The sequence below is a fragment of the Aquila chrysaetos genome, chromosome 2, assembly GCF_900496995.4.
Source record: "Aquila chrysaetos chrysaetos chromosome 2, bAquChr1.4, whole genome shotgun sequence".
Classification (NCBI taxonomy): domain Eukaryota; kingdom Metazoa; phylum Chordata; class Aves; order Accipitriformes; family Accipitridae; genus Aquila; species Aquila chrysaetos.
This window is the reverse complement of record NC_044005.1, coordinates 10,645,850-10,670,608: the sequence shown is the minus strand read 5'-3', so window position 1 is coordinate 10,670,608 and position 24,759 is coordinate 10,645,850. Positions and strand designations below refer to the sequence as shown.

At 40.7% G+C, this 24,759-nt stretch overlaps 1 protein-coding gene across 4 annotated transcripts in view; it reads right to left on the bottom strand.

The window, feature by feature from the left end:
• AKT1 (AKT serine/threonine kinase 1) overlaps nucleotides 1-24,759 on the bottom strand; it is a 75,072-nt gene that overhangs the window by 10,493 nt on the left and 39,820 nt on the right. For all 4 annotated transcript variants that reach the window (XM_030029645.2, XM_041127509.1, XM_030029612.2 and 1 more), the window contains 9 exons: nucleotides 24,518-24,646; nucleotides 17,779-17,890; nucleotides 14,825-14,972; nucleotides 13,592-13,723; nucleotides 13,360-13,425; nucleotides 11,609-11,677; nucleotides 10,768-10,893; nucleotides 9,401-9,529; nucleotides 4,896-5,110 (listed from right to left, as the gene is read on the bottom strand). In XM_030029645.2, coding sequence (XP_029885505.1) covers nucleotides 4,896-5,110; nucleotides 9,401-9,529; nucleotides 10,768-10,893; nucleotides 11,609-11,677; nucleotides 13,360-13,425; nucleotides 13,592-13,723; nucleotides 14,825-14,972; nucleotides 17,779-17,890; nucleotides 24,518-24,646 — 1,126 coding nt within the window. The remainder of the gene's footprint in view (nucleotides 1-4,895; nucleotides 5,111-9,400; nucleotides 9,530-10,767; nucleotides 10,894-11,608; nucleotides 11,678-13,359; nucleotides 13,426-13,591; nucleotides 13,724-14,824; nucleotides 14,973-17,778; nucleotides 17,891-24,517; nucleotides 24,647-24,759) is intronic.

Genomic DNA, 24,759 nt, shown 5'->3' with positions numbered 1-24,759 from the left:
TCACTCTGCCCTGCCAAATAATCCCATTCATAAACTCGTGCTTCACCATATTAGGAGCCACAATACAGATTCTGACCGTGGGCGAATCCTCATCTGAAAACTGTCATACTTTCAGGTGACAGATTTCTGTTGTTTACAGATTTGCACATGCACCACCCTCGTCTGAGAAAACGGCCACAGTTTTAGACACCACTTCTGCTGCCGTTCTCTTTTCACATGATTTCTCCGACTCTCTCCTGCCCCCAAACCTGGTTCTACACCAGTGCAAATGTACCCACCAGGCTCGAGAAAATCAGTGCAGCAAAACCTATTGGTGTTCACCAGCTCAGAGCACACAGACGCCTATTTCTCCTTCCCTGATACAGTCAGGATGGAGACTAGTAACTTATTCTACCATGACCCTTACCTTCAGAGGCCTCTAATAGCCACAGGGAAAAATTTAGGAACTGCATCTACATCGCTTTCCTGTGACCAGCACTATCAGCACAGAGAAGCTCTGCCTGGCTTTGGGAACAGCATGATTTGATGACTCCAGATTTGGAAGGAAAAGGCCACATTATTCCCAAAGCCCTGTACACATACTTTGGGGGCTTTCCTGCTTAGAGATTAAGACTTTGGAAAGCCTAATGCAACTCCCTGCTCTGTGCTGAGCTTTACTTCCCCATTTTTTCATTAACCACCTGCGTACAACACAAAAGTAGTGGATCCAGTAACACTGGAAAAACTCCCACTCCCCAACATTAGTAACCACAGTCATGTTTGAGGATACTGAGGCTTGGGAAGTCTCTGAACTACTGATTTCTAGAAAGCTGGGAAAAAAAAAAAAAATCTCTTTAAATTTGCCTTTTATGTTTTCCTCAGCTTCAATTTAGATCTCTTATGGGTGAACTGTTTGAGTTTGTCCAAACTTGCTCTGAATAGCTTTGGACTGAACTGATTTAGACTAAAATTATCATATAGAACAGCTAAATCTCAGTCTACTTCAAAGCACCTGGTGAAACATGTATGAAGACTTGATGAGCACTCCGCAGTTCAAGTGATACCCAGGACACTGGAGCTGTCTGGAGATAGAAACACTTTTGTACTCAAGACACACCTATTTCGGAGCAAACATAAGACACTTGTCGTGTGGTTTTAAAACTCCGGATGCCCACAACAAATGAAGTCTGCTGCCTAAGAGGACCAGCTATTCAAGGTTACGTCCTCCTGCCTGCCACCAGCTAGCTGCAGTCCCCATGACTGTCACCTCTACCTCTTCCAAGTCCAGCAACAGCTGCATGGGCTGCAGACCTAGCTGTGTCTGAGAGCAAGTTTGCTCAAGCCATCTACCCTTCCTGTAGCAGAGCACCACAAACAGAGGACACAGACATACGCCTTAACTACAAATCGCCTCCTTTCATGAGGAAAAAACCCAAGGAGTTTGGTTTTCATGCAGGTAAAGGCTTGATTGACCCTGATATTCCTGAGCATCTGCAGCCGAAGTTGCACTCCAGACTTGGAAAGAGTGACCATCACTAGAAAGAACAAAGTGCCAGATCTCTGTGTGGCTGCAAAGACTGATCACCAGATCCCAGCAACCACCTTCGGCACTCCAAAGCCACAGCTACAACTCTGTGAAATTATTAAATCTTTTAACAGGCATTTGTGAAATGCTGCATCTTCTTCCTCTCATTCTTCCTGAATGGCAAGGTCCAACAGTACCACAGAAGATAGAAGTAGATGAAGCAGCTTGTGACAAACCCCACCTGAAAGAGGCTGAACAACCCTGACCTATGGCAGGGAGCACTAAGGCATGTAGTGAAAACACATGATCAAAATTCAGATGAAACTATCCTGAAGTTCTCTCAAGTTTAGAACCTGCCAAGATTCAGAGCTTGCAAGACACTCTGCTGATTACAAACCCACCCACTCATCTAAACTCAGCCCGTTTACATGGATCACTCTGATCCCTGCCCACTTTCACAGGTTGCAATCTCCACAGCCAGAGAAAGAATAATAAAAGTTAAAAACTTGGCTGTTTTATGTGTGAAAAAATGCTCTGATTACCTCCTTCCATTTGATACATGCCACAAAGCAGTGAAAGAGAATTCCGGGTCACATTAAAAGGAAATACTTACAGAACAGATTTTTTTCCTTCTTAGGAAAATTAGGGGCTCACATTACAAGATTAATAAACTTATATCAATCCCAAAAGAAACTTCAAAATTCCTTTTCTCTTACAAAATGGATTTTATATGACCAAATTTAGAAAACAGCCATGATTAAAAGCAGAATGCAATTTATTGGTCTTCACATTTTCCCCATATGCCTGTGAGTGTGAGACTGAACCGGTATTACTGAGCGCAGAGTGCTAAGACTGCTTCTACATATCCAGCTCAGGTACAACAGGTAATTTTTAAGATTTAATTCACTGACGCAGGTCACAATGCTCTAGCTCCTTGATATTTAACTTAAAATATCCTCATCACGGAGCTTTCTTATATCAACCTTTTTTATTGTTGGGTTTTTCTGAGGATTTTACGGGAAGGGACAACATCTCCCAGTTTCATTTTTCTCATGGTTTTGGCCGTCTCCTCCGTCTCACTCTGAAGTTCATCAGCAGTTACTAAATGCTGCCAATTCTGACGTTTTCTGCCACAGACAACATTACGATGACACCAACTTCTGTCTACCACTGGGCTTTGTGGAAGAGAGGATTTCTGTTGAATTACACAGTGGTTCCCCAAAGCATCATCAACGGGCTAATGTCAACCAGACCACTGCACATTATTTAACTTTTCACTGAGTGCATTTCGTAGCTATCTGGCTGTTTTTCTTCAATATGGCTCCATGAACTCACTATGAGTCAACTACCAAGTATGCCAATCACCCACCCCAGCACATAGACCACACAATAAAAAGAACATAAAACTACAAGGCTAGGACTCAGGACTTCTACCCCTGGTGCTTCCAGCTCAGTTCTCCGTACTGTCTGAAACGCTGTGAAGTCCAGGGGATTTGCAGAATCACAACTTCAATTAAAAAGTTGGGTGAACGGTGATTGGTGAGAAACCAGTATTTAAGAATGGTCCACGATCCAAAAAGCTTGGGAAGCACCAGTGTAATTAGCAAGCTGCGGGCCTGTGTGCAGGCTTGTCTAGTCTATAGTTATTTCTATCAGCAGCATGAAAATCATCTGTCCAACAGATCAGAGCATCACTGGTTCAAAGCCTGCAGAAGATACATGTGAAGAAGTGGCTATTTGTATAAAATGAGCATATTGTGGAGTAATTATTGGCATTGGGAAAACCTTGTAATTAGAAACAAGTGGCATTCTTTGTTTGTAAACAAATTACATTTTGGTTCATCAGAGATGCTCCTTTAAGAACAAATTACAGCAGATGCTGCTTGTTTCCAGTGATTGAAAGGCCCCACCTGAATAAGCTACAGAAGGGTCACAATTGTATTTAACCTGTGCTTTCCTGGACAGGAATCCTGTTGGCAGGGGCTGCAACCACACTCGCAGAGCACAGTACCTGGGGGGGCTGCTAATCAATTACACAACCTTCTCCTGGAGGTCCCCTTGCAGGCACTGGGTTCAGGAGGCGCGTGCAGCTGTTGCCCCCTAGTACAAGGCTGGCCATGTTCCTGACTACAACTGTTCGTGGTTCCCCATGTCACTGCTAAGTTGAATCCTCTGGCAGTACAAATTGTGTATTTGCGTTAGAAGACCTCTCAACAGGATTTTCCATCAAAAACAGCGATGCAAATAGCCTACAGCGATGACAAAAATCCTTGCTACAAGTATCCACATACTGGCAAAAACCATTCTCCTGCTATGTGCATGCGCGCGCACACACACAGGGAGACTAAACAAACATCAGAAAGCAAACCGGAATACTCTGCTTGCACCTCACATGAAAGATTTCCTATTTGGGGCCCATTTACAGTGGAAGGTTCAGGACAGGAGATCAGGGGCAGAGTCACAATATTATTTGTTTTTAAAATGTCTGGGTTGACAAGATGGCAGGTTTTTAAACTGATGTTTATCTTTGTGCAAAGGTCAACATCCTTTTTGGATCTTGTTCTATTTTCTGTTTGTTAGCCATTAAGAGCTTGGGGTTTTTTTGTTTTGTTTTTTCTGGTTTTAAATCAAGCATTACTTTTTAAATAATACCACATAGCAAGAAAAGAAAAAAAAGGAGAAAGTAGGAAAAGTAGATTAAGCATGGTATGAACTCCACCACAAACATGGTACGAACACCACCACCTACTGTCTAAAGCAGGATCTTAAAACACTTGCACGGATTTAAGCAAAAATTCAGAAAATGGACAGCAGCCTGAACTGGGACAGAAGGTGAAAGCATTCAGCATAGAGCAGCTTATAACCCACAGCAGCCATTGGATTCGCTATGACCGAAGGCAGGGTTAACTTGCTTTGTCCCAGGCTGTAGTTTGAGTTAATGGCAGCCATCATATTCTGAAGTTCAGCCTTCTGATCACCAAAGCTGCTCCATGTCACTAGTTGCAGTGTCAGCGCATGTCAAAAGTTAAAACAAAAATGAGTAGGTCCACTTGCTGCATCTTGGTGGATGATCATTTTGAATGGATTAGAAGCAAAACTACCATTTTGTCTGAAATACCTTCCTCAACTTTAAATAAAGAAAAATGGCTGGCACGCATACATGCAATAGCCCTTTCAGCAGTACCATTTTCAATTGTTTTTCAATGATGGCGATATGGGCATTTCACAAGGCAGCATAGAAACAGTCACTTTTAAGTCGCCTGTCTTGAAGATAGTTCCCTTTCATAGACATGCCTCTGCATAGCACAATTATTAACTTCTTTGTGAAGTTTTTTTTGTATTTCTGAGGGCATGAGTGCTTAAAAGCACAACTATTAAACAAGTGTCTCACCTTTGCTTGGGATCTTTCTTCAGCAAACCTGACAAGAGAGATTTTGCTTCAGGTGACAAAGTGCGTGGAAATCTAATCTCCTCCATAAGGATGAGTTCAAAGAGCTTTTCATGGTCCTGATTGTAGAAAGGGAGCCGGCCACACATCATTTCATACATCACAACTCCTAAACCCCACCAGTCCACTGCACGACCATAGTCATTGTCTTCCAGCACCTGCAGAAACGTAAGGAAAAGGCTTTAGAAGACATTCCCAAACCAGGCATAAACACAGAACTTGAGAGGCAAAATCTACCCCAGCAAGTTCATCTTTTCACACGTCACAGCCGTATCTACCAGCAGAGTATTTGCAGAGGATCCATTTGAAAAGAACTGGCATCCACATTCACCGCACGATGTGAGCAGAAGGGGGAAAAGGAGGCAGCAGGTACGTTACGGCAGCTTCCTTCTCTTCTTCCTCCCACCCTCCCTCACATTATGGTCATAAGCACAACCTTTGAAAGCCCAAAGGCTGAGAACTGTTCTCATGTTACAAAGCCAGCTGTTAAATTCTCACTTATTCATCACAAACTGTTCCAAATGGGATCTAATTTTTTAGAAAAATCACCAAGGAGCCAGTACAGGGAGAGCGGAAAAGACGGTCAACCTGTTATGTCACAAGCAACAAGCCAAACTTCCCCATCATCTTCATATCAACCTACACCCCTCAAAGGGTGGCTCTGCACATCCTGAAGGACCACCCACATATACTAAATGACTAATCTACATTAAAACACTAAGAGCCAGAACGCCACTCCTAACATTTGACTGGCTGTAAAGGCCATAAAACAGCAGCCAAATTGTCTGGAAATGTTTCCCCTCCTCCCTCTCCAAAGGCACTTGCTTACTAGCTCTAACACTCCTGCCTCTGCTTAGAGGGCTGCAAACCCAGGAATTGTCAGTGGGGTGGACTTCTGCCAGGTCTCACAGCAGAAGGAGTCCAGCACAGTTCATTTTTCCCTTCCCCTGGGCACTTCTACCTAACAAAGCCCCAGCTGGTGCAGGGACCTGGGACTCCAGCAGTGCCCTCCATCTCTCCTGCTTGTTCTGGAGAAGCCCTGTCATAGTGCATTTCTGATCTTCCGCACTGAAGGTTGCTGAAGGGAGCGGGGAGTGTTTTGTGGCTTGTGGAGTGGATGTTACAAGGACTTCTCTAGACTTTGTGTCTCCTGCGCAGTTGTCTGTAGCTGACACCAACAGTCTCATGTTCCAGACCCTGTCCTCAGGTTTTAGTTGCCATCTTTACTCTTTTCACGGGTCTGCACTCAACTGCTTACTCTTGCTAAGAGCACAAACCACAACCGCACCACCATCATGTTTTCTCACTGCATGGTGTCTGTGTGAGCTTTAAATTGCTACAATTCAGAATACTTTACACTCAGAATTAAAAGGGTGAAAGAGCCAAACAAAGTTGACCCAAATTTAACAAAAGCAGAATCTGAACCTCTTACAAACCTCGATAAAGGTTTTGCACACAAAAAAGAAGCATTGAGACACTCCACATAACAACTGTTTGCGTTCTGTCTCTCTTTATTCACTAATTATTCCCCTTAATTATCTGAACGAGGGGAAAGGGCCTGCAGTAAAAATCAAAAGGCTGCCAGGTATTAGATTACCCCACGTTGGTCTATTTACAGCATCCCCTGCCGTATGATTCACACCAAACGACAGCTGGCTGTGCAGCTGCCCCGTATATGTATACGGCCGACACAGCTGCTGGCCGGACAGGATTCCAGGAGCCGGCCCTGTCCTTCCCAAGGCATCGCGGCCCTTCAGCTCACAGGAGATATTGTGTGACAATGCAGTTACCGCTCTGAGTCACCCTGTTCAATAAGCGCTTCCTGTTCACACTCCCCTACACTTGGGTTACCTAAAATAAAACAGTCATGGGGCCTCCGATTTTTATTTTTTAAACTGCTGCAAGAGATGCAATAGGAGAGACTGAAAGAAAAAGAAAACCACAAAGGCCTTCATTGTGTATGTAATAAATGCTACAGGTGCTTTCGAAATGCAGCAAATACTTCAAAAGTTACTTTAGTAAGCTTATTAATAGTCTGTATTATAATCTAGATTACCAACTACAACTCTTTCCTTCACCTCCATTAATTCTAAACAGAAAATAAAACGCTTATTTCTTCAAAGTTCTTTATCACAACGAGCATACACTCTTATTAGTGATTGCACAAAACAGAGCAATGGTGTTAGTATCAAAAATATATTGCAACAAAAAAGGTATTGCACTCATCCATGATTTATTGCAACACACAGGATAGCTAGGGAGTAGTAAAGTAACAAGGTCATTTCACTTAAATTAAAGGATCATCATTTCCTAACGAGCAGCTCCAGACTGCTGTGAGATGGAATTTGAAAGAGAAGGCAGAACAGCTGTAAACATCACAGCCATCAATGCATTTGACACATCAAAGTTGACATGGTTCAGTCACTGTCATCCATGCACAAGATTCCACTATGAACCTAAAAACAACGATGCAACAACTGTACAAACATGCCGCTATGTCAGATTCAAGTTACAAATGCAGACAAGAAGATCAAGACCCCTGCTTTTAAGGATGTATGACCTTAAATGCACGGAATATTGCTCGTGCACAATTTCCAGATTTTTTGCATGCTATCGACCAGATGACAAAAGCCTCCAGAATTTAACACTCCAACTCACAGATGGGATTTGCAAGTAAGGGAGAGAGCGGGGTTAAACAAAAGGACTTGTCCTTCAGGGTTTTGGATGAGCCAGCTCACCATAAATATTAAAAAGAAAAATAACAGCAAATAATGTAACAGAAAGAACAACATAACGCCTGCACAGGGAATCCCCACATTCCACGTTAGGAAAAAACAAAACCAAAACAATAAATATTTTTAGTCTCCTCAAAATCCTTGATGAGAAACTGAAGTTCAGCAATTGATTTTAAGAGGGAAGCTAAAATAAAAGCCATGTTTATGAATAATAAACACTCTGTTGTGCTTGCTGCTAATTACTCCCTGCATCAGTAAATCTCAAATTGTGGTGCATAGACCCCAATTTAGATTCACTGAAGACTTCTGGTGATCTGTGGAGAGCTGGCAGCTATCATGAGACTGGCTCCACCTCCTTGCTGCAAGCTACTTCGACAGGTGCCCACGTTCTTCATTATTACGAAGAGACTGGAGGCCCTTGAAAGCAGCTGGGAGTTAAAAAGAAAGAAAGAAAGAAAGAAAAAAAAAACAAACAAAAAACAAGAGCACACTGCCACCGCTATGCAAGCAAAAAGTGCTGATCAGCAAAGCCATCAGCTCTCATTAGAAATATTCCTCCTCCACTTTGGTTTGCCATACTTTGTACTTCTGCATACTTCAACTCCAGAAAAGTTTGCAATGCTCAAGTCTCCCATCTCGGAGAAAGGCTACATCCTGGCTGTGCCAACAATATGTAATCTGCCGGCAGTCCAAGGCTTGCTTCTGCCTGTGCTCCGAGCTGGGTGGAAGTCTTAATGCCATGGGTAGCAAAGGCCACCCACTACAAGGCAACCAGCCCTTCTGCGAGACACGCTGCATTAGCTCAGGCTTGGTGCCCTACTAATACAGCGAGTCTGCTTCCAGACAGCTCAGAGCGTGGGCAGAGAAAACTAGCGTCTGCCTGCAAAATACCATGTATACATATATTCTCTATCACACAATTTCACTTTTGATCTGCCTGTAACTAACTCACAGCTATAACACCACCTGTGTTGCACAACTCTCGGAAGGAGTATTTCCAGGATGAAAGTTGCAAGGACACCTTTGCTTTATACTTAAAAAACAAAACCAAAAAAACCCCCAAAAAATATCAGTCCAAAAAAATCCCCCAAACATACAGTTTGGGGACTGAGATCCCCTGCTTGGATTTATTTCCTCTGAAACTGAAAAGTTCAAATTAACATTGAGAAACATCTTGTGCACTTACAGTCACAAAACAGTTGGCACTTTTAATGCATACCATGCTAAATACTGCAAAAAAAAGCTTAGTCTGTCCTGTTTGTAAAAACATGTCACCTTATATTGTCTTCAAAGAGTAAAAGAATTGGACAATACTTTTACTTCTTAATCGAAGTCCTGTTAATAGCTTTCAAATAGGCCAACACACAGCAAACAAACTGCAGAACAGTCACCAATCCATCACGTAGTATTTGAAGTGATTTTAAAGGGTTTTTTAAAACTAGATTTCTGACACAAGAAGCAAGCACTGTTCCAGTAAAATGTAAATGTTCCCTAAAGTGGAAGGAAGATACTACCCTGCCCCAAAATTATCACATATCGTTATGCTAAGATAGGTCCCAGAACATGATGAATAAAAGATTTTCACTATGTGTTGTTATATAACAGTAGTTACTGTATGAACACATTATGTCACAGGAATTATTCTGTATCACTAGTGCTATCACAGATGGCATTTAAGACAATAATTTAGTACAATAGCCAACATAAACATACCTCTGGTGCAAGATACTCTGGAGTGCCACAGAAAGTCTTCATTGTTGCTCCATCCTTGATGCCTTCTTTGCACAGTCCAAAGTCTGTTATTTTTATGTGTCCATCTTTATCCAGCATAAGATTTTCCAACTGAGAAGAAAATCCAAATGAAAGACATTATTACATGTAACATACACCGCTCCTGAGCAAGTCAATGAAAGACATGAATTTCTGCAGATTATTTTTCAACCTTGTTCTCACTGGGGTCAGAACCATAGTAACTGCCAAAGCACGTATGATGTAAATACACATTTATATCACTTTCTTAAGTTCTTTAGGGAACATTAGGTAACTAATTTGCAGTCTTTGGGTAACCGACCATATTCCCCCTCACACAACTTCATCCCTGCTTTTACTCTAAGTGATTTTGTGAAATATTCTGCACCAGTAAAGGATAGCAAATGAAACAAACAATCAAATGCAAGGCTAAGGAACTACTTCCAAAGAGACCCTTTACATGAGAATCACTTTTTACATTTACTCAGCACCTAGCCTGCGCCACTAATTTGTCAGAAAGCCATCCAGATTTCAGGACAGAGTTTCTACTGTGTATGAAATAAAGCACAGAGTCAAAGGAATCATGGTGGTATGGGAGACGAAATCCCAACAGGAATCCCAAAATGACTTTGACATAGCCTAAAAATATTACACAGCATGCTTCATTTTAAATTGCTCCTAAATGAACTACCAGTATCCCCCATCCTCTCCTGAAAACACTTCTCAGGAGAGGAAAAAAAAAAAAAAAAAAAAAAAGCTATTGCTGCATTTTCCTCAAGAATTTCCCAAGTTTGTTTGCTCTGAGATTTCTTGTTTTTCTGGGTTTTGGGGGTTTTTTTCCCCCCTTCTATGCTCACCAAACAAGCAAGCAACTTGAAGCTTATCCAATTTTCTAACTGCAAACAGGTACTATGAAGATAGTGCTGCGCAGCATATTGCAAGGAAGGACAACATCCACAGTATGAATTTGCATCTATCTGATAAGACCTGGGATGAAGAGCCCAGGATTATGTTACACCACGCAGAAGAGCCAGCAACGTTTCTCTTAACATAACAGAACATAAGCAGGCAAGTGAAAATGCAACCCAAGTAGCTCAGTAACCCTTCATATTCTCTGAAAAGCTGCCAGGGTCCTGATAAATGCATTATACAACCTCTTAGACTATAGAAGTGTTTAGATACCCTGTAAAGTCAAGTCCAACAGCTGCAATAACTGTTATGTTGAAGTTCAGTCAGGAAAGGCTTTCTTGTAGTTCAGGCTCATTTGCTTTTGTGACTAAGACACAAAAAGCACAAACCCAAAAAGCCTATGAAATTATTTTTCTATGTACCTTCAAATCTCTATAAACCACATTCTTCTCTGAATGCAGGTAATCCAGCGCTGAAACAATCTCGGCTCCATAAAACCGAGCCCGGTCTTCAGAAAAGACACGCTCTCTTGACAGATGGAAAAACAACTACAAGAACAATAATTTGTTACCTTTAGATTGCACGTTTCTGAGTTATGTCTCGCACTTTGCAGCCCATCCTGCTTGGAATGTGATACCACCTAAGAGAAAATCCCTTCCCATCCTCATCCAGCTGTGTTCCCAAATGTGTTAAAAAGCATCATAAATTAAATGATTAGACAATTATATCTCATATTCACAGATGCACACTTATAACCAGTTTGTGAGCTACACATTCTTGTATGTACAGAAAATTATAAAAACTCATTGATTGAACTACAATTACATATTAAAACTACAGCTTAATGCATGATTTAGAGACATGTTAATATTCCAACTTTCCATTCTTGACTAACAGTAGTTTGCTGTTTCTAGTTCTCTCCAAAGTAATGCATGCTCACAATATTCATTAAAAAGTGTTAAAAAGTTGTCTGAAGAGCAACTAGAAAGCAACCTTGCCTTCTTGAATTACTGTCAGATTACAATATGTTGCTGTCTTGTAAAATATGAACCTACACCCAAAAACTCTATTCTCTAAAAATGGAGTTAAGAAAATTAAGAGTCTTAATTCTTAATATTAGTTAAACCTGCAAACAGCTGTTTAACTGGGACAACTTGGATTAATTAGAATTGCAAACATGGACCTTAGCTAAATAATGTCAAACAGAATTAGTAGTAGTACAGGAAAATCCTAAAGTATTAAACATTATTACATTTCCCTTACCTCCCCTCCATTAGCATACTCCATAACAAAACACAAGCGATCATGTGTCTGAAAGGAATACTTTAAAGCCTGAAACAGATTTAAACCAAGACTTAGAAGACAGATCACACTGACAGTTATAAAAGCATTTTAAATAGAATTTCAGAAACATAGACACATATGAAATTTTCTATTTTAGTGGACGTTTTGTCCTTGGATCTTACATAATACTTACACTTTCCTGTTGCAGCTGAGGACTGATCCACCGCCAACTTATTTCATTAAATAAATTTAACAAAACATTAAAACAATCCCTTTCAGAAGCTATCAGTAACACCTACAATGCCGGGAAACAAAGTCCTGGGCCATTAACAGTGATATAAAATGTACCAATAATGGCTCTGAAGTTTCCTCGCCAGGCCACAAGCTCCCCCAGTTTCATCCCACAGACAAGAGACCACAACCAAACCCCAGAGCACAAGGTTTTACTGCACTGGCTATAAGCCCTCTTACACGAAACACATGTATTTACACACACCAGCACCCTGGTCTCTGCCCTGCTGCCTCCAACTGCTCCCCATTGACAGCCTGCCAGAGGATTGAGCAATGCTGCCGTCAATTTGTAAGCAATTCACAAAAACAGACCGGATGGAGGGTGTGATGGAGCGTCACAAGGTGCCTTTGTACAGTCCTGTCACATGTATTCCTGTGGCAAAAGTAACAACAACTTGTTTGCCACAGTCTTAAGTTTTTTGGTCATAACCCAGTCTCCTAGCCGACTTCTCAAGACAGCCCTTGTTTTGGATATTTGGGTTTATGAAAGCATTAAAAAGAAAATACCGCATATGATATCATCGTCTTCATTACTAGGGGTGGCATTTTTAAACCAGTCATATTTTTGCAGAGAAAGGGAGGATTGGGTTTTAGACATGTCAACAAATATTTACTGATTATACCCAATACAGCCAATATTTACTTCCAGAGGCCACGCTTAAAAGGTCTAAATTCCAGTTAAGCCCTTGCGTACCTGGACGAAGGAAACAACCGGAATCCTACAGAGGTCTCTTAGAGGGCTTGAGCGGTTGGAAACAATTCAGAGCCAACTTGTAATAAATACTAGAAACAAAATCTTGAGGTGGAACTTTGGTATCTAAACTCAACCCAGAGAGACTGCTGGTGTTGGAGGTCTAAACTGAGAGTATGGTTTGATTTTACAGCTAAGCCAATCCAAAAGGAAAGCAGCAGATAAAACATGGTCTTGCTCTTCCCTGTCCCATCCCACATGCTCCCACCACTACCCTTTGGCTGGCACTACCAGTGCTCTGATTCCATAGTAAGCTGCTTCTGGGAGCTTAAAAAAAACAACAAAGGCAGTCAAAATTAAAGGGTTTTTCCCCCACTCTATCTTCTTGAACTTGTTTGTCACAAGATCAGGGTCACCCTGATCTCTGATACAAAGAGGAGACTAAGCATTTGGAGGACAACGAAAGCAGATACTTCTCTCAGAGATAGCAAGCCATTAAATGGGTGAGCCATAAAGTCAAACCACACCCTAAAACACTGTCTTCAAGAGGTACTGAGGACCTGCTCTGCAAGAATCAGAAGACTTAAAAAAGCATTTTAATTTGTGCTTCCCAAAAATGGAAGGGTACAAAAATACACAGCCACTCTGAAAACACAGCTCTCTGATGTATTATATAAATAATAAAAAACAAGGAAAGTCTTGGTTGTCATGATGTTAAGTTACACTCAGCAGAGAGAGAAATGCTTACTGTTAAGAATGGATGCCGCGAGTTCTGTAAAACACGGTTTTCTGTCAGCGTGTGCGCTACTTCATCCTGAAACACAAGCAGAAGGAAATCAGCAAAGTGATTCCTCAGATCAGGGGTCCATTTCAAACAGTAATGGAACAATTCTTTACAAGTACTCAGAGAATCCTTGGTATGACTTTCTCAAAGGCTGTATCAAGGGTGAACCACATTCCCAAGTTTCCCATCTACCCACCTTTGCTACAATAACTTCCTTCTTCAGAATTTTCATAGCATAATACCGTCCAGTTGCTTTTTCTTTAACTAAAATGACCTTTCCAAAAGTGCCTTTTCCCAGTAGTTTAAGGTATTCGAACTCATTCATGGTCTGTTAACGATACAGATAAACAAGAACTGAATTACATGAACTAACAATAAGCGTATCATTCTCAGAATAGAATTTCTCATTCACGTGAGAATACATTGCATATGTTGCATATGTGTTTTTCTAAATCCTTTTGCTTAGTAGAATTCAATCAAGGACACAGAAGCCTAATGGCAGCTACAACTCAGAGTGACACATAAGTAGCCAGCCCCATCAGTGTAAAACCACTGACATGACACAAGGCTGGCACACATACTTGGGTGATGACACTGGTAGATGGCTATCTTTTTTTTTTTTTTTTTTTTAAACTTCATTGGTTTTCCCCAAACTGAAACTTATGAAAGGAAGTGGGGATGACAGTGGTGAGATAAGGACACAAAGAAGTGCCTTGGTACAATCCACACACATAGCATTTGCATGGGAAAAGGTTCTATCAATTCTTTCTTACGAAAGCAGGTGGGAACGCTTTGGAAAGTGGAAACGCAAACAGGAGACCACAAGGAAGTGAAGGGAGGCTGAAGACAGATACCTAAAAGGGCTCCACAGGGCAAAGATCTCCTCTGGCACATACTCCTTTCATGGAAGGTCATTGCTGAGCTGACCCTGTGCATTTAGACAATGCTGTGACTGATGCAAAAACCCGAAGTCTAGGAACACTATGGACAGACACACAGCAGCTGTCTGGGAGTTAGCCTAAACCCTTAATCCAGAGCAATTAAATCCACTGGACCCACCCTAAATCCTGCAAATCCACTGGAATATCTTTGCACGAGCCTGCAAAGAGTTTACACAGTCACACGGTCCAGCAGGAGCTATGATTTCAGCCTCTGTACCACAGAAAAATAGGCAAACCAAACCCAGAAGTGAGTTGGCCTTGAAAGCCATCCAGTAAGGACATCTGAACTCAGAACTCCAGTGGACCCAGACAGGCTTTGCTCAGCACAGAGCTCAGCTGGTACCTGCTCAGCTCAGACAATTGTTTCCTCCAGAAGCTGCATCTACAACCAACTGTGAATTGTTATGGGAACGGATGCGTGTTGGTGGCTATTTGTCTACATTCGAGAAGACCTAAAAAATACTGTTACTCCTGCTACGCTGACTTACCACTTTGTGTTTTGGCTTTGTCATAGAAACTTCCATTTCTTCAGCACCTGAATTATCACTGGGAGAGCCAGATCTAAAATCCATCATCTCTTCCTCTTGTTTCTTGAGGCTGTCTGCTACTGTTTGGATGGCTTTTGTCCATTCTTCCCTGGCAAAATATAAGCAAAGACATTCATTACTTGTGACTTTGGATTACCGTCTGCCATGGCAAGAGTCACCAAAGAATACAGAGTAACTAATGTTCTTTGATGAATCAATGCAACATACAATGAATTACGTGCATTTTCAAGCACTATAAAAATGCATTTTTAAAAGCACTTTTAACATACATCTTTATTAATTGTACTAGAAACAAGAGACAACTGAAGTCCTCCCAGTCTGGATACAGTATAAGGCTTTTCAGACAACAGAATTTCTAATAGGCATTCAGTCAGCAGCTCAAGATATGACCTGGTGATACAGAGATTTACATAACAAAAACAGACTTGCCAAAACCAAAAAGCAAAAGGCTCCCATGCAGCACAAAGCAATTAAACACAGCTTCTCCATTCTTATGGTGCATTGAAACACATATATCCAACTGCTGGGGGCACTATGCCACCTCTTCGCACACATATCCTGAATTTTAATGGCAATGGGTGTTCTAGAAGGTATTAAAGCCCAGTATACTTAGGTTATTCCTCTGTTGTAAAGAGGATGACAGAAGTAGAGCAATTCCTGTGTATATTTTAGCAGAATGTCAGCAAAAGCAGTGACATTTTATCTTGGGCACAGGTCTTGGTTATGATACAAGTTTCCACAGCTGTTTCAGCAATGGGTGCTCTAATACTGACCCCTTCGACTCCCATGGAGACCACTTCCACTCCAGTGTCCTTTGGGAAATTTCACACCTTTGGAAACTACTGAAGTGAAAGTTCTTGGCCTTCATTTCACTGCAAATTTATTGAACGTAAAGCATACAACTTGTAAGGGCTTACGGGGTTTTGGGACAGGCTTGAAGACAAACAGGGGCTGAAGACATGTTCAGTGGACTATGTGAATTTACCATGTTTTGCTATCTTTTGTATCTGTGGGGAACGGGATGTGGTGGTTTAGTTGGTATTTTCTGGGCACTGGCTAAACTCTTCTCCCAAGGACACCCAGGTAAAATACTTTGCTGCTATGGCAGGAACAGAAGTAGCCAATGCTGAACAACTCTATGTACAACCTGCAGTGAAGCGATGCCATCCTAATCCATGTCAAATTTTTCACTGGTTCTATGAAATTGTTAAGGGGGAAAAAAAAAAAAAAAAAAAAATTGTATCTGAAATGTGAATTTCAGTTTGTGACAGATGGAAGAGGCAGATCATTTCCCAGAGGAAGCAAAGTCCATGGGAAAAAGTACCCAACATAAGATTCTAATAAAACCTGCACCAATTACACATAAGGTCTTTCCCACCCTGTGCATTTTTTATTTTGGATTTTGTCTGAACGTGCACTATCCAGCCCTGTCTGGGGCAGCAAGGTAATGCTAAACGTTCTGAACGTTCTCCCTATACTCCCAGCACAGACTACTTCATTTACCATCATAAACACATTCCTTTATTTACTAGTCATTTTTCATATTCAGAACAATTACAAAAAGAACTTTTTCTTCTGTGTTTTTATCTCTCCATCTCTCTCAAAAAAGAAATGTTGGTTTTAAAGGCACAGAGAAAGCTAAAGGCGTATCAACCTTCACATCTTTTTTAAGATTTGTTACTGACTTGGTTGAGATCTCGGCCCTCCTGAAATGAGTATCTTTGATTTCTGGGAGACCAGAATTTCACCCTCAGCTTTTATGTCTCAAGCATACACAACAAAGGTGACTAACACTCCGAGCCCTGAAGTATCACAAAGCTGACTTAATTGGCTAGGAGGGAACAAAACAAGACTGAAACACAATCTTCCCCCAAGTGGAAACTGTTATTCACTCCCTTTAGGGTCACTGACCACAAAGCTACTAAAAGAAACAAGGACCAGTTTCTTTTTCTTTGCTTTTAATTTGATTTCACCTTCTTCTGATCATTGTAACAGAATCAAAACCAATAAACAGGAACCTTCTTTAAATCAGGGCATGCAAAGGCTATGGAAGAAAAAAGCAAAGATTATTAGGTAGAATTTGCTGATCTTAAAAATAAACATGTGCCAGTATCATATCTAGGGAGGACAAGGGTTTTAAAATACCCCTTCCCCTAGGGCAATGGTACTGGAATAATTTAAGTTCAGTTCCTGAAGAGCAAGTAAATATTTAAATACTCTGTAGTTGTAGAATAGCTGTGCTGGAAAACTGTTCTCTCAGGAGGTAAGAGATCAATTCTCCAATGATGAGAGCACAGGATGCATGCTCTTAGCTTTGTTTCCTAACAGCTGAAACAGAAATCTGCACCTGCAGCAGATAACTATCACTTTTATTATCTAATTTGCATAAAACATTAGCAATCAGCAATGATACAACTAATTTTTTTCCTTTAAATACAAGGTGTCTAAAAAGACTTTAAAGGATCAGTATTCTGATACAACTCAACTTTGCCTGAATCTCTGTTTCACTGGTGCTCACCCTTCCAGAAACTCCCAGGTCAGAAACCCTTCATTTCACATACCACAACATTTCCAGCGAGAAATGAACCTTAAGTTTCCAGAAATAACTACCTGTGTGCTGGTACACACCTGCACCTGTCCGTTTTGGATACCCAACCTAGCAACACTTCATTTATAAGTACTACTCAAAATCCACTCTCTGAAAGACCCTTTAAGGTACCGTTTATACTGGAACACGCACTAAAACTGAGGCGCTCAAAAATTATTTGTCGCTTTTCAGTCTAGACGTACATCATCCGATAAATAAGAGCTTGAGCAAAGGACTCGCTATTAATGCTGAACGCTTGCATCTGCTTTTGCAAGTAGTTTATGTATTAAATATGAATGAAACATACCGCTCCTCTGGAGTCTCCACATGAAATGTTCTTTCAATTACTGTGGTCCACTGGAGGCATCTAATGATAAATGTGTTTGGTTTAGGTCGTTCTGTCTTCATCAGCTGGCACTCTACCACAATCAAGGAAGAAAGAGTCATGGTACATAAGCAGGTTTAAATAATCATTTGTCTTTATTCTTATCTAGCAAACTGTTGCAATTAATCAGCCATAGAAATCTCTGTAAGTACTTCTTTAGGAGACTTGAGACAATTTACTGTGTTGATGAAACCAATAAATAGCTTGGGAGATAGTCATCTAAGCAGCACCGAAATCAAATTCTGCTTAGAACGGCTCCACATTCGGTCTGCCCATAGAGGTAAGTAGAAATGTGATGTGATAACACAGAAGCTGTTCAGACTCAGGTCCTACATTCCAAAGGTCATCCAGAGCAGAGCACACGGACAAAGTCAGCTGATAACACAGCAATTACATCCACTGAAATTGAAGCCAAACCCCCACATTCCCTCCCTTTTGACTTTCCCGACATAAAACCCTGTCCTTGGCTTTCAAGGAGTTGCTAGAGAGCATGTTTGGTCATTTTGCAGTGACCTGACGATTAGACTCAGCATTTCCAATCCTCAAACACTAGAGGGAATATCAAACTGCGGAGGCACCCCCAGAAAAGACCCTGTTCAGAACGCCTTTGGGACAGCTGCCGCAGAGTCGGATGCTGTACGGACAGGCAGCTAACAGCTTCCATCATTGCCAGTATTTAAGCACAACCCAAAAAGGCTACGGAAGTACAGCTACATGCAAAAAACACTGCTTCCTTCATAAAAATGCTCTCTCAAAACTGAGCATTAATATTTTTTTTTTAAATCACACCTACTATTTTAAGCTTCATAGGATGTTATGAGTATTTATTCTTCAAATTTAGGCCTGAAAATGCACCTGATTAAGGGTACACTAGCTATACTAAAAGAGAGGCTCTGAAAAACAAAAGAAAAATCAATTAAATAACAACAGAAGCCAAAACACCACATTTTTCAGATTTACATTAACAGAAAATCTAATGCTAATTAAACAGCTCCTGTTAAAGGAATGTCAAATTAAGAAACAAAGTGAGCAGGGCTGGGGGAGGGGAAGACAGATAACTGAGGGTTTTTTTCTTATATTAAACTCTTTTCCTTGCAGTTAATAAAACAACAAGCTTGCTATTATTTGGTCTTCGGGTTCTAAACCAACTTCCAAGTAAATAAAAAGGCACTATGAAGACAAGAAGAAATTTCTGCTTACTGCATGAACATCCTCCACCATCAGCAATGTGCAAGTCAAGGACAGAATCCGGCCAGAATAACAGTGCACATTACTAAGGCTACACTAGTATCGTTAGGTTAATTTTATTATTGTGATAATTTAGAATGCTCAGTTTTAAATTCAAGCTCTTAATTAGCACCAAGATAAAATATTTACCGCCAGTGTTTTTGGGCACCGTATTTTTGGCAATATATTTCATGCCTCATTTGGTACTGGAATTATAAGCTTTTCAATGAGTAACTTTACATTTTTCATGACAAGAAAATCTAATTTTTCTTTAATAGCACGCTGAGGTTATACTGCATCCTACTAAAGCACTGCAATTAGATAAGAGAAAGTTTATTAATGAGTCATGAAAAGGTTTTAGTGTGATAAACGGCACTCCTTCATTCACCGAGATTAAAGAACTTCCACACAGTGATGCAGCCGTGCTTGCAGAGTGCCGTATTTAGCCTTCCAGCTACCTCTATCCTCTTTCACAGAATGGCAACGAAAGCCGAACACAACTGCACAAGCCGACGCAGCCCAGTAAGTCCTGTTCTGATAAATTCAGCTCAAAATATCTCGTTCCTGCTCCCAGATTGCCCACCTTACCTTAGCTGCTCTTCTTTTTTTTTTGTTGTTGTTGTTTGCTTGTTCTGTCTCCCATTTTTGTCTGCTTAACGTGATTAGATTAAGACTGGGGTTGTTCTTTATGAGCCTGCACAATGCAGCCCTAATAGATATTGAATTTGGCTGAAGACTCAAAGAAGAAAATCAGACTATGTCTAACCTCATGCTAATCCAGAGCTGTTCTCCTATACTTACCCAGAAGTGCAACATTATGAAGAAATAAACTGACTTTAGATTCACATTTAGTGCCTCCGATTAAGCATTCTGAAGTAGCAGCACAGATATTTAAACTAGCCATGAACTCTAAAGTTTAACCATTTAATTTCAGCATAATAAACCACACAAGGCATTTTCTGTCATAGAAGGGGACCAATTAAACATCACCACTTTTCCCCTAAATCAGCACTGTCCATTGGTATTTGTTAAGCTTGCTGATCCAGCAATCTTTAAGGCATACAGCAAGATGAATAATAGAGATTTGTCAGTTAATAACCACTATAATTCAAGTATGTCACATAGAAGTGTTTTGTTTAGTGAACAATATGCTGTCTAATTACCCTGCTCAATCATAACAGCACATATCAAGAAATACAGAAGGCTTTATTTTTAAATTGCTTTACCAAAGTGCTGTACCACATAGGTTTCAGAAAGTTTGAAGCTACCACTTAGTTCTCCCCATATACAACAATTGCATGGACTTTATCAACAAAACAATGAAGCAGTAGGGTTTTTTTCTTACTTTTAAAACTAGCTCTGTGCTCTTCACCATAGTTGGCAAGCTAGAGAAGCACCAAACTTGCCTTCTGTAATCGGGTACCGCAACATGCGCCACTACAGCACAGCACAGATAAGATCAGGTCTGATTCACAGCATGTTGGGGATTCTGCTATAGGAACATTCACATTTGAAATACGGGCCGAGGGTCGCTTACCCACTTCCCCACTTCGAAGACAGTTTTTCCTGTCAAACAGGCCAACATAAGTATTTCCCATTTGCAACAAATTAAGTACTATAAACAGCAGCCTGTTAAAAATGATTTAAATTGCTCTAAAGAGCCTCAATTCTTTCCTGGCCTTTGGTCTTTTAAAGTAAGTAGGACAGAGAAATTGTTCCTAACAGGAATAGACACTAAGGCATTCAAATGTAAATTACCATTTTGTATTTGAAAGACACTTAGTATTATCCCAGTGACTTTCTAAAATGTCACAATATTTGCTTCCCCAGCACTTAAGGTAAAAGGCAGATTACTTTCGATGAAAGTGTCAGATTCTGCTCCCTATATAATGACATCACACTTAAAACAGTAACGTCAAGGAAGAATCCTTCCCATTCCTGCTTTGGTTTCTTTAAGGAAGGAGATGGGAAGAAAAAAAATAAGTAAATCAGGCAAGAAGAATGATGAATAAATAAAACTTTGGATAGGCCAACAGGAATATTATGTTGAAGTGCTCCTTTTCTGCTAGCACCACTGGATAAATTAGCCCCCAAACAGCTCAGCATGGCAAAGGCAAGGAGCTGGGAGCCCTGAGTTACAGACCTGGACTAAGGTGGCCCCTAGTAACAGCAGACAAAAAAGCCTGTTCACTAATCTAACCATCTCATGCCCTCTGATAAATGCTTGACTGCAGACACGCATTCCTGTCCCAAAAGGAGCACTCATATTGTTGAGCAATTATGTTTTCAGCTGCACAACAAAACCACCACAGTCCACCCTCCTTTTTGACAGTTGGAGAAATAATCCCTTCTTTCTAACAGGAATAGCCTCTCTCCATGTGGTTTTTCACAATATACTGCTCTTCTCAGCTATATGGTTTTAAAGGCTTATAACCTAATAGGGAGACATACATGATAATCCAAGATTACAATCGGCATGAAGGCTACTTATCTCACAGATTTACAACACAGGCTCTATTGGTTATTTATCTGCAGGGTCTCTGGAGCAGAACTATTTAGTTACAGGCTTTTTTATTCCTTTTGCCTTACTAGTGGTGAGGTACAGAACATGAACACAAATATGACAAAAACCGCAGTTAAATACTCAGGCACCATCCTTCAGAAGTTTTGGGTTGTTTGTTTGTTTTTCTAAATAAATCACCAATAGGTTACTTCCAGGGAGAATAAACTCCTTAAACATATCATTAAATTACAAACATAGATATATGGCTATTTTAAATGGAAAATTAGGTGAAGAAAAAGGTACTTTAAAAGTGAGCCTCTCTACCTACCCATGGGGGGCCCTAGAAACAAGTTTTTGAAGATGTATTATCAAAACCCTCACAGACTGAAAGGAAAAGGCAGGTATAGGAGAAAGAGGAGACTGTCAAGCACATGGAAAGCATGCTCTATTTATTGCTAATATTTTCTTCATACCTGTTAAGGGAAAAGACAGATCATCATTAGATGCTACCTTCTTTCACTGTTTTCTCCTGAATTGAGTATTTCCTACCTCTCATGGGTTGACAAAATCACTTAATATGAATTTTATACTACAAGTAAGAAGAGTCCCCTATTCATGAGAAAAAAATCTTTTACTTGCAAAGATAAAAAAGCCTACATTATTTTACAGCAGAAGAGGGTAATGATTTTAATCAGAAACATGGGACCACTTCCAAAGAACAGACTGACACAGACAGCCTGCCATCTCATTAAAAAAAAAAAAAAAATCTAGTTCACTAATTAACAAAAAAGTCAGGAGGACTATCATGGTCTCTTGGGGAAAAAAAAAAAAAAAAAAAAAAAAAAAGAATTTTACAAAACTTTTAAGCTAAATTCCCCCCACCTTTCACTGGCAGGAGGCTTCTACAGGCTGCCTCTGCAGTGCAAGGCTGTGTTCTGGCCTGAGCCTTCCTCCAAAGGCAGCTCAAGTTCACTCATGCTAACTCAACAAGTTAACCCAAATGAAAGTACCAGGCAAGCAGGTTCAAAGGCAAAACTTGTGGTGCAAAACACATCCAAATGATACAAGTGTGGAGGGTACCCAGAAGGGAACCGCACATCAGGTGTTGGCAGCACTGCATGCCAATGCCTACATAAGAAATTAAATCCTGGTGGGGCAACAGCTGCTTCTGTGAGCCCAAAACCACAATAATGATTTCTGGCAGTGAGGCCCAGCCCCCCAGTCGTCAAGGCCTTCTCAACCTGCCACTGGGTCACCAGGCAAGAGCCACTGCTAGGAACATCCTTCCACCCACCACCCTCCCTGCAATCCCTCTTACGGGGGCTACACCTTACTCTATAGGCATGTGTCTTGTCTCTTTCAACAATGCTCGATACCATGGTAACCAACTTGTTTATCTATAAATGCCAAGACTGATGGGCTCAATCTGCCAAAAAAAGCACCATATTCCTGTTGTGAAAACCGATTCAAGTTAACCCATTCTGAAGGCAACTTGGACAAAGAGAAGGCAATGGACACATCTTTTTTTACTCCTTAGCACTGAGCTGCAGTAAATAATTATCATAAACAACACAGTTAGCAGCAACAGAAGTGTCCTGCAAAAAGTGCATTTGTTAAAAGCCTCTGGCTACAGACCAAGTACTGAATTAATTTATGAATTAATGGTGCTCTGCTGCTTTTCTTTACCTTCTTGATCCATAAGGAGATACCAGTCTAAAGAGGGAAGTACCGTGTCATTACCGAAATGAAAACACTACGACAATTCGCCCTCTAAAACGAGACAAAAAACCCCAAAGCACTCTTGGCATCCTGCACAGAGGCACCAGGCAACAGCATGTCCATTATTTATTCCCATCATCATCAGAACAGGTATATGTTGCTACCAGCAGAAAAAAAATGAACATTTGCATTAATTCCTAGTGCTGCCCAGCCCTCTTCAGGCCCAGGATGTTCCAAAATAAATCTGCCTGCTTAAAGGTTAACTATAAAGATGAACCCCATGTATTTCAAGCTACCCTATAATGAAGAGAGAAAGCCCCTACCCTTCTCTCTGCAGAGCTTCGCTTCCACTAGTCACCAGGAACACGGAACAGATCGTTGTTAATAACAGGTGCCACAATGATCTATTTTTAAGTGGTGGAACGAGACATAGGCAGATCATGAGACAGGAAAGATTAAGAACAGGAGAAAATAAAAGCTGGAAGTATACAGCGAAAGGTTAAAAACATGAGCAAGAAAAGGAAATTATCTTCAGAGTCTTCTATCACATCCTGTGCTGCAGCACCTGAGCAAAGTCGGAAACGTTTGCATAGGACAGAGTGCAGAGGTTAGGAGATGTTATTATTTCCAAACCCTTTTGTTGGCCCTAATAGAAGAAATATGGGGTTTGCTCAAAATTAAGAAAAACTGAGTGTGTTTCATTAAAACCAGTGCTCACTCTGCATTCTCTTATGCTAACAATCAAGTAACTTTGACCTCTGTCAAAGCCACTTGAACCCAGATCTGGTGGCAGAACAGAGTCTGAAACACTTCGGCTGCGCCTACCTGCCAAGAACCGAGACACATGCCTGGGTTAATTTTCACTTTAAAGCAACTTGCTGAGTAACAGACATACAAAATATTAACAAATAAACTTGTTTTATTCTATAACCAGAAACAGTGGGGAAAAAAAACAAAAAACAAACAAACAAACAAAAAAAAACCCAAAACCAAAAAAACCCCTGCAAAAAAAAAAGCAGAGCATCAAACCTCCACATCCCAGTCATTCCTGAGAAACATGGGGCAGGGGGGGTTCATCTCAGATAAACACATTTAATGTTTAGATACATTGCTCTGGGCAGATTTGAATGTTACTGATGCAGCTTTCCAGCACTATGACTACAAGATGACATCAATCCCAAACTGGACAAGGGAACAGGTAAAAACACTTACGAGCTACTGAGAAGTTATTTAAAGGTGATTCCCGCTGGTCAACGTCCTGTGGTCGTTCCTTGTAGCCAATGAATGTGCCATCATTCTTCAAAAGAAAATACCGCGGCCTCCATGTTTTTATGTATTCTCCTGGAAAGAAAGGATGGACAAAAGGAGAGAACATCAGAAAACACCCCAAAATACTGACTCACCAATATTATTTTTTTTTAATATTGAAACTATATGTCATCCTGACATAGCAA